General features: G+C 40.2%; 1 protein-coding gene across 1 annotated transcript in view; it reads right to left on the reverse strand.

Annotated features, from left to right (window-relative positions):
- Positions 1 to 12512, reverse strand: part of LOC309567662 (uncharacterized protein) — a gene marked incomplete at both ends in the record, with an annotated part of 28536 nt that extends 16024 nt beyond the window's left edge. The window contains one exon of the mRNA XM_082273085.1: positions 12461 to 12512. Within this exon, the coding sequence (XP_082129211.1) occupies positions 12461 to 12512 (52 nt within the window). The remainder of the gene's footprint in view (positions 1 to 12460) is intronic.
- Between the last annotated feature and the right edge of the window lie 922 nt (positions 12513 to 13434).

The following is a 13434-nucleotide window of genomic DNA, read 5'->3' on the forward strand; positions in this document are numbered from 1 at the left end:
AAAGATTTATGTCATTTTTATTGTTTTTTATTACTAGTAATGGCGGCGATCTGCGATTTTTTGAAGGACAATGCAGCGGACAGATCGGACCCCTGACTGACATTTTTGATACTTTTGGGGGGGACCAGTGACATTATTACAGTAATCAGTGCTATAAATAGGCACTGTCACTGTAATAATGACATTGGCAGGGAAGGGGTTGACACTGTGGGTGATCAAGGGGTTAAATGTGAGCCTACAGGAGTGATTCTAACTGTGGGGGGGCGTGGCTTGTGAAATGATCATAGAGACCTGTGATCCTTTATAGAAGGATCACATGCGCTCTGTGATCATTCCAGAGAGAAGAACGGTCAGCTGTGTTTACAACAGCCGACCGTTCTTCTCTCTCAGCGGGGAGCGATCGCAGGTGGCAGGTAGCAATTGTAGCCGCCTGACTCGTGCATCGGAGTCCCTGCTGCCGAGTGGAGGTGGGAGCGCACCGCCCCCTAGCTGCAGGTGCGTGACCGACGTCGGTTCATGCAGGAGGGCCAGCCTGCCGCAGTAAATATGCAGTGGGCGGTCCGGAATCGGTTAAACAAACGTTTATATTAGGTTATAGGGTAATTGTGCATAGGATCACATAAAATAAAATTAAAATAATAGTATATTTTTATTATTATTTTATTTTATTATTTTATTTATTACTAATCAACATTCAGCCACTCCAAAAATTCTGGTGACCTACTGAACACATTTAGGGTCCTTTAACATGGGCGGTCTGATCAGGTCCACCTGTCAGTTTTTCAGGCAAACCTCATTGGACCCTCTTTTCCACCCCTATGGAGCTGCGGATGTCAGAGGTGACATGCCCGCTGACGCGCGCCCCATTATCCAATCCTGTCAGTCAAATCCAGATGGATGGTGGCCCTATTTTCCATCCGTCTGGAGCATCTGATTGGATAAGATCAGGAGAAAACGGACAGGCGGTCCGTTTTCTCCTGATTTCCCCATATGGGAGAGCCGGACTCTGTCTGCCTCTGCTCTGCACAGTGAGTGGAAACAGATCTGTCACAGGGGGGATCAGCGGAGCAATCCCCCGCTGAGCAAAGCAGAGTTCGCCGAGTGGACCTCCCGTGTGAAAGGCCCATAAAGTTAGTTCCCTGCACTGCTGCTCTTCTCTAGCAACTCCTTTACCGAGCACTGATCCCTAATAGTACATTGACTATGCTGACAGTTCTCCTGCTACCCATCTTTGATTTAGACATACTTTATGTTAAAATCAATTACACTATTATTTCAACTGAAACTGCTGGATGTCACATGAAGAAATTGCTGGGGGGCCTCCATGCAAATGTTGCTATAGGACCCCGTGAATTGTTGCCACATACAGTAAAAACAACCTCCTGTGCTCGAGTGTGGTACTCAGACTCTACTGATTCTCACTTCTCCTGTTCCATTCTTTATCCAAATCTAAGCACCACACCTTGCTGCCTTTCTAGGACTGGGGTAGTCCAGATATGCTGAAATAATAGACAAACAGGATACATACCCTCTTCCTCGGTGGCTATGAGGAAGAGGGGTATGCCCTTCGAAACGTGTTAGCCTTCCAGACCTGCATGGCTCCTTCTTCTGATGAGATGAGATGCAGAAGTTCTGGAGTTCTGTTCTTGAATGTATTTTGATGAGCTTGCTCACATGTTGAGTTGTGAGTATTTTGCTCTGGTTTTACCAGTACTTGCTCTGGTTTTATTAATAAATGGTATATAAGAATAATGCACTAGGCTGGTGCACCCTCCGTCTGTTTGTCTGTTATTGTTATGCCCATACCCATGCCCAAACACTGTTATGTAGGGAACAGTGTCATTATCTGTCCTGAAGGTCCACCTTTATCTACGCCTGAACTTACCTAGGACGGACTCCTTCAGAAGTGAGTGTAATGGAGCGTGAATTGGGGAGTTCGCCATGCTTGAGGAGTGAGCTATCAGGAGCCTTAGAGAGCTGAAAAACTCTGAAAGGGGTCCTAACATTTTCCCACTTCATCCAAAACTAAGAAAATAATTTTTAAGTATTTTTAACCACTTGCCAACAGGGCTTTTTCACCCCCTTCCCGCCCAGGCCAATTTTCAGCTTTCAGCACTGTCTCACTTTGAATGACAATTACGCTGTCATTCAATGCTGTACCCATATGAATGTTTCATAAATTTTTCCCCACAAATAGAACTTTCTTTTGGTGCCAATTAATCACTGCTGGGTTTTTTATATTTTTCGAAAAAAAAAAACCCAAGAAAATCTACAAATTTTGAAAACAAAAACGTTTTTCGTAGTTTCTGTCAGAAAATGTTGTAAATCAGTAACTTTTCTCCTTCACTAATGTGCACTGATGAGGCTGCACTGATGGGCACTAATGAGGCAGCACTGAAGGGCACTAATGAGGCAGCACTGAAGGGCACTAATGAGGTGGCACTGATGAGGAGGCACTAATATGTAGCACCAGAGGTGGGGGACATGACTTGAGTCAAATGACTTGACTTAAGTCAGACTTAAGTCACCAGTTTGAGGACTTGAGAATTGCTTGACTAAAATTAATAAAAGACTCGACTTGACTTTGACTTGGTATTCATGACTTGAGACTTGATTTTGACTTGAGACATATGACTCGAAATGACTTTGCTTTTTGAAGTTATTAAATATTTGCATTTTCTCAAGATGTGTTATAGCAAAATGAATGTGCCTGTTATGTTTCTGACACCACAGTCACTTGAAACACCTCAGTGTGTTCTGATTTTTAGGACACTGGCTGTTTAAAATACTTTACATGTTTTTAGACTGTGGTGTTGAAACATGACTGGACGAAGGATTTTGCGCTGTTTGGGCATTCAAAGTGTTTCTTTAATATGCCAAGAAAAAAGCACTAAGCAGTTTTGTTAATGGTGAAAATAAAACAAAACCTTTCCTGACCACTGACTTTTAACTGATTTAAAGGTGAAAATTGGGGTAGATCAGTATTTTGACTTGATTTGTGACTTGACCAAAATAAATGACTTGACTTGACTTGCTTGACTTCTAGCAGGGACTCAACTTGACTTGCTTGCTTGCTTTTCGCCACAGTAACTTGGAACTTGCTTGAGACTTGAAGGTTAAGACTTGAGACTTGCACATGTGTGACTTACTCCCATGTCTGTGCAGCACTGATGGGCACTAATAGGTGGCACTAATATACAGCACTGATGAGCACTGATAGGTTCTACGGATGGGCACTAATAGGTGCCACTGATGGACGCTGATAGGTAGCACTGATGGGCACTGATAGGCGGCACTGATAAGCACTGATAGGCGGCACTTATGGCTAATAATAGTCGTCACTGATGGGCGGCACTAATGAGCAGGCACTGAAAGGCAGCACTGACTTCCATCACTGATGGGCACAGAATGGCCTCACTGATGGGCACAGATTGGTGTCAATGATGGGCACAGATTGGTGTCATTGATGGGCACAGACTGGAATCACTGTGCGTGCGCCCTAAACCCAGAAGCAGGCAGCAACTCACTAGTATGTTGCTTTGCCTGCACGGTCTGCCCAACCGCAGTACATTGCGGGCAGGCGTCCCTAAGTGGTTAAACCCTTTCCAAAACCCATATATCCTTTTTAAAACGAGGTGCCCAAAACTGGATCCCTTATTCTAGATGTGATTTTTAACCTAATAATATGATATGATAAGCCAATTATATAACCAAAAGCATATCATAGAAGTATAATGCCTGCAGTCAAAAAATGTAATAAAGCCTTTGGGGCAAAACATTTCACAAAGAAAGTATTGTGGTGAGATTACGGGAACAAGATTTTCTACATTGCCGGACATTGTGTGATATTGGGTGTAGCTCTCTTTTGTGCTCTTGTCAAATGTTATCAGTAGATAGTCACACACATTTACTTACTGTGTTGTACTACTGCACAGGGTGATCTCCTTATCTTCTAGGTGTTCTACAGTCAATCGTATTGCACGATATCAATGCACTCTTTCGGTCATTAATTTAAGCCTCAAGTAGGGTTTTGGCACCGCACCTAGGGTTTGATTTACTAAAGCCAAATATACTGTGGACTTTTCAAAGTGCAGTTGCTCCAGAGCTTAGTAAATGAGCAGAAGCTCTGCTGACTTCCATCAGCCAATCATGTGCAAGCAAAAACACCTTTTTTTTTACATTTTCCTTGCACGTGATTGGCTATTTTTTGCAAACATTACCTCATTTGCTAAGCTTTGCAGCCACTGCACATTGCCAAGTGCACAGTCTGTTTGCTTTTAGTAAATTAACCCCATAGAGCCCCTATAAAGTACCAATATAAAGTCAACTTTTTTTTTCCCATCCACATTTTTTATGAACTGGTGCATATTAGTGGTAAAGTGTCATCATGACATTTTCAAATATTTAATGTTTTTTTAACATTGCCCGAATTTACGTAATATTGGGTGTAGCCCTTGTCAAATGTTATCAGTAGATAGTCACACAAATGTACTAGTACTGATGGAAAGGGTGATCTCCTTATCTTGTTGGTTTTCAATGGTGAATCATATTGTGTAATTCGTGTACACTCTTTCAGGTACTATTTTCAACTGCGAGAAGGGTTTCTTTTTTTTTCCCCACCACACCTAGTATCCTTATACTACTCATATCTAGTCTGCCCTCATTCACTTCAGCCCCGGAAGGTTTTACCCCCTTAATGACCAGGCCATTTTTTGCGATTCGGCACTGCGTTAATTTAATAGACATTTGAGCGGTCATGTGATGCTGTACCCAAATAAAATTAATGTCCTTTTTTTCCCCACAAATAAAGCTTTCATTTGGTGGTATTTGATCACCTCTCTGGGTTTTAGATTTTGCGCTATAAACAAAAAAAGAGCAACAATTTTGAAAAAAACACAATATTTTTTACTTTATGCTATAAAACATTCCCAATAAATTTAATTTTTTTTTTTTTAATCAGTTTAGACCAATTCGTATTCTGCTACATATTTTAGGTAAAAAAAAAAAATCCCAAAAAGTGTATTTTAATTGGTTTACGCAAAAATTATAGCTTTTACAAACTACGGGATAGATTTCTGGAGTTTTTATTTATTAGTAATGGCGGCGATCAGTGATTTTTTGCGGGACTGCGACATTGCAGCGGACAGATCGGACCCCTAACTGACATTTTTGACACTTTTTGGGTCCAGCGACATTACTACAGTAATCAGTCCTAAATAATATGCACTGTTACTGTATAAATGACACTGGCAGGGGAGGGGTTAATACTGGGGGTGATCAAAGGGGTTAAATGTATGCCTAAAGTGCTTTCTCACTGTGGGGGGGGTTCTGTGACAGGCACAGAGAGATTGCAGTTTCAGCTTAGCTGAAACTGCTAATCTCTCCCTGCCTGTCTGACAGAAGATCCGCTTGCTTTGTTTACATAAACAGGCGGGTCTTCTCTCGGTTTCTCGGACTATCGCGAGAGGGCAGCGGCAATCACACCCGCTCCTCCTGTGGCCCGTCTCCTGCTGTTTGTAAACACAGTGGGAGTGCGGCTGTGGCGGCACACGCGCAAACCCGAAACCACATGCACTCCAGTCACGTGGTACTATGTGACTGGACGCAGCCGAGCCGCCCTGTCGCAGTAAAAAGGCAGCGGGCAGTCGGCAATTGGTTAACTAAGTGTTTATTGCATTTTAAATAAATGTTCTTTTTGCATGTCCATTTACATTTTGGGTGGACTGGTTCAAGTATGTGGGGAAACCAATAAATAAAGAGGAATTCCAGGTATGGATGTTTTATAGGGATGATCGAACGGTTCGGGTCGACCATCGGTTCGGCCCGAACATTGGGTGTTCGAGGTTCGGCCGAATTTAGAACTTTTTGCCCAAAAAGTTCGGAATTCGGAAACCAGAACCGCCCAAAATACAATGGTTCAGGAAATGGGCTTTAAAAGCCCGTGATTGGACCAGAACCATTAGCAAAAGCCAATTGAGGGGGCAGGAGAATGCTAGGAATGTGATTGGAGTGACTAGGGGGTCCCTAGACCAATCATTAGTGAATACGCCCCCCAGTATATAAGATCGCCCCGCCATATTCCCAGCATTGTTATACTGGACATTGAAGAGAGTGGAAGCAGTTCTGTTAATTTTACTTTAAAAGTGTCATTTAGCATTTATTAGTGTGAGGAAAGGGATATCTAGTGTAGTTAGAGTGCTCCTTTACACTTAAGTTAGCTTCAAAAATTTAGTTTCTGTAGGGAAAGTGTGAAGTGTAAGGGGACCGTAATGTAGTGTAGGGTGAACTGACAGTGACTGCTATGGAAGGGTGACAAAACCCTTCCATAGCAGGGTGACCGCTATAGAGAAATGATCATTTCTCTGAGTTGCTTCGGGACAGGCATATGGCTTCTCACCAGCCAGCATTTTTTATGCTGCAGGGGCTGCCACTGCCAGTGCATTTTTTGAGGACATGTTTGATGTCAGACATGACATCTGAACATGTGTATAGGGGGTATATATACACATATATGTCTGTATATATACCCCTAGACATATATAGGTGTGATAGTAGCAGAAATAAATGCTTGCGCTAATTAAATCATTTACAGTAATATATTTCTGCTACTATCACACCTATATATGTCTAGGGGTATATATTCAGACATATATGTCCATATATACCTCCTATACACATGTTCAGATGTTTTGCCTGCCTCAAAAGATCCCCAAAAAATGCCAAAAAACACTAGCGTCAAAAAAAAAAAATGCCCAGGTGTGTTTTTGCTGCCATTTTCTGGGGGGTTTTGGAGGCAGGCAAAACATCAGAACTTGTGCACAGTACCACTATACACAAGTTCAGATGTTTTGCCTGCCTCAAAAGAACCCCAAAAAATGCCAAAAAAAACGCTAGCATCAAAAAAAAAATGCCCAGGTGTGTTTTTGCTGCCATTTTTTGTCTGGGGGGTCTAAAACGTGTACCTGTGAAGTTTCAGCTCTGTAGCATGTCCAGAACCCCCCAAAAAAAGATCATATAGGTGTTAAAGGAGGCTCCCGAACCACATCACTGTTCTACTGAAAAATTATATATTTTTTTTCTGGTTCTGGACATGCTACAGAGCTGAAACTTCACATGCACACCTTTTAGACCCCCCAGATACTAAATCCAAAGTAAAAATCAAAAAATCTCTTTTTTTATTTTTTTTTTAATTTTTTCAATAATTGGCTTTTTTTATCAAAAATGACAATTTTTAAGAACTTTTTTTTTGTGTGATTTTGTGTCTGGGGGTCTAAAAAGTGTACATGTGAAGTTTCAGCTCTGTATCATGTCCAGAACCCCCAAAAAAAGATCATATAAGTGGTAAAGTTAAAGGAGGCTCCCGAACCACATCACTGTTCTACTGAAAAATTATCTTTTTTTTTTTTCATGGTTCTGGACATGCTACAGAGCTGAAACTTCACATGCACACCTTTTAGACCCCCCAGATACTAAATCCAAAGTAAAAATCAAAAAATCTCTCTTTTTTTTTTTTAATTTTTCAATAATTGGCTTTTTTATCAAAAATGACAATTTTTAAGAACTTTTTTTTGTGTGATTAATAGTTAATGGGGCATGACCCAGAACCCTAGGCACTTTTTAGGGGCATTTATTGGGTTTTAGGGCTTAAAAATTGTGTTTTTTGATTACCAAAGTTCGGGTCCCATTGATTTCAATGGGGTTCTGAAATCCGGGCCGAACTTTCGGGAAGTTCGTATGTTCGGGCCGAACCGAACTTTTCAAAAGTTCGATCATCCCTAATGTTTTATACATAGTTACATTGGACCAATGTAACTATGCAAATACCATACCTAGCTGATGCCATTAGAAGATGGAAATCATTGAAGTAGAAACCACTACTCTAGAGATCTTCACTTACTTCTGCGTCCTGTGCTAAGCGGCTTGTGTGATGCATTCTGAGCACTGGAGGTCAGTCGCTTAAAATGGGCACCATTCGGAGAATGCGTTACATTTTTTGAATGAATGCAAAGTGTTCTCTGATTGGATGAGGTGAAGAGGCGCTTTGGGGTGGTTGGCTTGTCACCATTATGGCTTTTACAGTGGCTGCAGGAGTTGGACAGAACTGGGAACTATGATGGGGATATCTTACCATTGGGGTCTTTAGAAGATATTAGAAGTCCATACCTCCCAACCTTCAGAGATTGGAAAGAGGGGCACCTTTCAGAACAAAATATTTAATTAAAGCAGGGATCCTCAAACTACGATCTTCCAGCTGTTGCAGAACTACACATCCCATGAGGCATTGTAAAACTCTGACATTCACAGACATGGCTAGGCATGATGGGAATTGTAGTTCTTGAACAGCTGGAGGGCCATAGTTTGAAGACCCCCTGAATTAAAGGATGCATCCTTGCCCCACCCTACCATTTACAAGAACTATGAACAATTAATTAAAAAAAAAAAATGATTGGTTTATCGAACAAGTGTTTTTTATTTCAACTCTAATTTTCTTTTGTGCTTGTATTTCATCAATAACAGATGCAATAAAATTGAGTATGAAATAAATACATTGGTAGTTAAATAATTCATTTTATTTATAGGGGTCTTTAATTTAGACCAAAAGGAGAGACAACGAATAAGGATCAAGGAACCAAAACGTTTAGTCCCAAATGAGGGAAAATGGAGAGCTATGAAAGATAGCAAGTGCTCCAGTTGACTAAAAAACAATTCAGAGCTGAAATATGACTTTGGGATCAAGTTGACTTATACTTTATATTTCCCTGAATATATTTTTTAGTTGTTCCATGCAGGTCCCCTTTGTCACTGTTTCAATGCCTACTTTTGAGATATCATTGAGTTAGAGAACAGAAACATTGGCAGTATTTACAATGCAAAAGGTACTAAGCTAGACAAATGACAGATATAATTGCATTCATTATGCACAGCCATTCAGCCACCATATTTATTAAATAATAATTACCGGATATTATGTGTCCTTGCAAACATAGTGTCAATGCTATTGTGCCAATGCAGGTATAGCATCCAAACGTGTTTTAAAGCTGCTTTAAAGCCTAATTCAAGCCAAATTCACTCTCCTCTCCTTGTTTATTAAATAGATTAAATTTCTGACATTTTTCATGTTCCAGTGTTCCAATCATGTACAAAGAAAAAAAAAAATCCTTTATTTCGTACCAAAAAATTAAAAGTCTTGTTTTTTTATGTGCTACCCTAGAAAATTAGGTTTGACTTTAATTTGATGCATTATTAGTGTGTTTTATTTCAATTTGTTTTATTTTGCAAGAGAAGGATGCAGTATTGCCCATGCAGGGGCTGCGTAGAACAGTCAAGACATTTGTGGGTATAACAAACAAGGCAGCCATCAGGGGGGGACAGCCCATACACATGTAGGGGGCCCAGGCGTTCCGAGGGGCCCAGCTGCCAAGGCCCCAACCAACGAGACTGAGTTGTTGCTGCTGTAGTAACTAGCAATTGCTAAAGCATGGCGGCTGCAGAGTAAGCCGATGCAGCTGAAGGGATGTCTCTTTGCTGGATTGTGCTGCCTCTTTGCTGAAAATATGAGGCTGTCTCTTTGCTGGATTGGGATATCTCTTTGCTAAATTTATGAGGCTGTCTCTTTACTGGATTGGGATGTGTCTTTGTTGAATATATGAGTCCGTCTTTTTACTGGATTGGGATGTCTCTTTGCTGAATATACAAGACTGTCTCTTTGTTGGATTAGGATGTCTCTTTGTTGAATATATGGGGATGTTTCTTTGATGGATTGGATTCATTTTCATTTATTAAGTTATAAGAGTGTTAAAAAAAGAAGTGGTTGCACTGAAGGACTCGGTGGGATGGTCAGTGGGCGGATTCGGTGGGACGGCAAGAGGGCTGCCCTGCGGAATGTTGGTGGCCAGGCCCAGAGGGGCCCAGGCCTATAGCTGTGTAAGGGGCCCCAACATTTCTGATGGCTGCCCTGATAACAAAGTGGTAAAAAGCAAAAGATGGTAACGATAAATGATAAAGTAAGGTGCTCAAGCAAAGAGGCTGCATACAATGGTCAATGTGAAAGTGTGGGCACCCAATTTGGAAGCAGAGTTTGGGAGGGACCATGGGTCAGTGGTCAGAGAGAGGAGAGAGGAAAAGAAAAGAAGGTTTCTAGGAAGAGTAAAGATTAACGATAGAGGGGAATATAACTTCCAGGAGGTCTCAGATTGTTGGCGTTAGTGTATTCTGAGATAGTAACATTCTTACAACAATAGCATATGTATCTTAGAGGAGACCTTATCACCATATTTGCAAGGATAAAGTGGACCTGTATATTATACACATGAAATCATCATCACATTAGCCATATAAAACATTATTGAGTCTGCTGAGAAAACTTTTCAAAACCTGGAGGTTCAAATTGTTGGTGCAAAGTACAAATGCTTGGTTTTTTGGCTGTCATGCTGACCCTCTTTCTTCAACACTTTGAATCACTAATCCTAAACAAGTATGTAGATGAGGACTTCTTACTTTACTCTGACTTGAAAATGCATAATTCTGGGTCATTGACTCAAAGGGTCATTATAACAGAGAGGAAACTTGAGATTTCAGAGGAAATTCGGTAATGGAAGCCTTCGTATTTCACTTAAGCTGGATACACACTATACAACTTTTGCTGTTAGATTTCCTTTAGATTTACCTTCAACTATGTAGGGCAAGGGCCTGCCTGATTGCATACAAATTAAAAGTGTTTAGATTTGACCTAATATTATATGGTTTTGGTAAATCTAAAGGAAAAAATCTAAAGGCAATTGTATAGTGTGTATGGCCCATTAGGAGTTTATTTTTACGTGCTCTCCAAATCCTCCCAATCCTTCTGGCGGTCATATTAGAGATGTTAAGGTTATGAGGTACCTTCTGAAAGGGGCTTGGAAAGATGTATTCTTTCAAAGCTGGACAATCAGACCTAACTAGAAGGGATTACTACACCAAACAGAGATTTGTTGGGTAAGTAATTTACAGTGTGATGTTATCAGTTATTTAACTTGACTATTTAAGTCCTGATATGAGTTTTCCCCGCAGTAAAGTTTCCAACCGTAGGGCAAACTCTAAAATCTTGGAAGATTAGAGCAGCGTTTGACCATAGTTTTTGGAACTCAGATGAGAGAAGTTTTATTAGAGATAAGAGATGAGATCCCAGCCCTCCCCCTAAACATACCCCAGCCATACCCATTCTCTTCCCAGATGAGGTCTCCATAGAAATAAACCAAATGAGTAAGTGGTTCCACTCCACATTTATATATCATAAGGGAAGGCATGCCTTGACTTTTTGTTGTGGTATCAACTGTAACATTTTGAATTTACCCTAAACGTTGTCCCATAAAAATGGTCATGAAGACAAATGGTGATAGAGCATCTCTCCGGTAGAGACACAGACAACAATTAAAAACCATGTTGAATGTCCTGGCAGGCATGATATATCTGTCTTCATCCAAATCATCCCCTTTAAGCAACATCAAGATTTTTGCAATTTTTCTTTATTTTTTTCTCTAACTGCTGTTTGAGGTTCTTTAACCTATTTGCATTCCTACCATTTACATTCACTAATCCTATGAGCACCACTAAGAGTGCCTGAATTCCATTACCAAATAAAATCACCTTCTCACATATCCTTTCAAACCCTTTTCCACATTTTACCACACCTTGCTTTATGTGTGCTTTTTTTTTGCTTTTAGACTCATATCTGTGTTTCTCCTGATGAAGCGAACTACAGATTTCGAGAAATGCTTTGACATCGACACAGCACAGATTGATAATGACATAGTATTGGAATGTTAGAAATAGATGAAGTTATATTTTGTATATACCTATATTCCATTTTTCATTGATGAATCTATGTTGATTTTTTCATGATCTATTTTTATATGTATATTTCTTCATGCAATAAATGTACTGTATTTTCTGGTGAATAAGACTACTTTTGAACCTCAAAAAAATCCCCCAAAAATGGGGGGTCGTCTTATACGCCGAGTATAATATCTCCAAGGTAACCTAAGTATAAGTATTACCGGTAGATTATGTAATAGGGGGTTCGTCTTATACGCCCAGTCGTCTTATACGCCGGAAAATACAGTATGTATTTTTAATGCCCATTGTGTGTCTCCCTAAAGTCCCGTGGGCCTCTAGTCTCTGTCTTTGTGTTCTTCTTTAAATACTCCACCCCTTTTGCCATGGAAGGAATGAGCACATTTTAGTGACCCACACAATGCAATAAGTACAAGTATTTGATGTAATTCCCCTTTGAGAATGGCAAATATCTAAAAAATAGGAGCGTAAAAAAAATATATATATATATATATATATATATACAATTACATTTCAGTAAAATAAAATAAAGCAAAGGTGAAAAATAAACGAAAATCTGAATTTTACAAATATTGTCTTAAAATATAACTTTCAAATGGTAAGAGTATCTGAAGTTTACTAGTCATACCTTTAGATATGAATGCAAAGAGAAGGCCGACCAGGGCGATGGACAGCTTCATGGCTAATGGAGAAACGTTCAAGAGATGTTGATTGCAGAAAAATCTTTGGATGTATGAAGTTCAATGACTGAAGTGTATATTTAAACATTGCAATGGCATAGAGGAAGGAAGGGAAAAGAATGATGTCACCTTCACAAATAAATGGTGAGTCTCTAAATAGTTCATCGTAAGCCTTTCCTTTTCAGGGTCTGAGTAATATATCTTGTAGATTGGCCATATCATAAAGCAAATACTACTCACCAAAGAACATTTCTTCACAGCTACTGTACATAGTTGAGTGCTGTATCTAATATGTTTTTTATCTACCTGGGTCAACTTTCAGGACAAACTTTCCAGAGGTTCACTCCCTTCTTCAGATTCAAGAAGTGATACACCAAAGTTTAGCAAAACGCAAAAAATATCAAATCTACAGATAGGATAACACGTAAGGGTGAGCAAATAAGCCCAGGTTCAGTTTGCCATGCCATCTACCGAATTTGGACATCCTGGATGTGGAATTATTTCTGGAGACATCAATAACATTTATTATAAAAGCTGGTAAGGGTATGTTTATGTTTAATTTTAGGTAAAGGACTTTTTTATTCTGTGTGTTTATTTTATTCTATTTAGGTATTTATTTTGGGAATGAGTAAGGGATACTACTGTAATGTTCTCCTTTACTCTTTCCCACTGGGAGGGGTAGCTATCTGGTTGCCCACTTATTACAAACGGGGCTTCCAGATTCCATCAAATGTCCCTACCATATTACTGCAAAGCGGGCTCAAGGATACTTTGCTAGAGGGAGGATCCTCCCCCCACCCCATACAAGTTATCCCCAAATTTGAAAGGAATACAATTTGTTCTGGTAGAGGAATGGGGGGGGGGGGGGCACACCCTTTCTCCACCCTGCTGAGTGCCTCCACAGCAAGCCGTTTGCTCTGGT

This window comes from Pelophylax lessonae, assembly GCF_965119305.1.
Source record: "Pelophylax lessonae genome assembly, chromosome: 12".
NCBI classification, from domain to species: domain Eukaryota; kingdom Metazoa; phylum Chordata; class Amphibia; order Anura; family Ranidae; genus Pelophylax; species Pelophylax lessonae.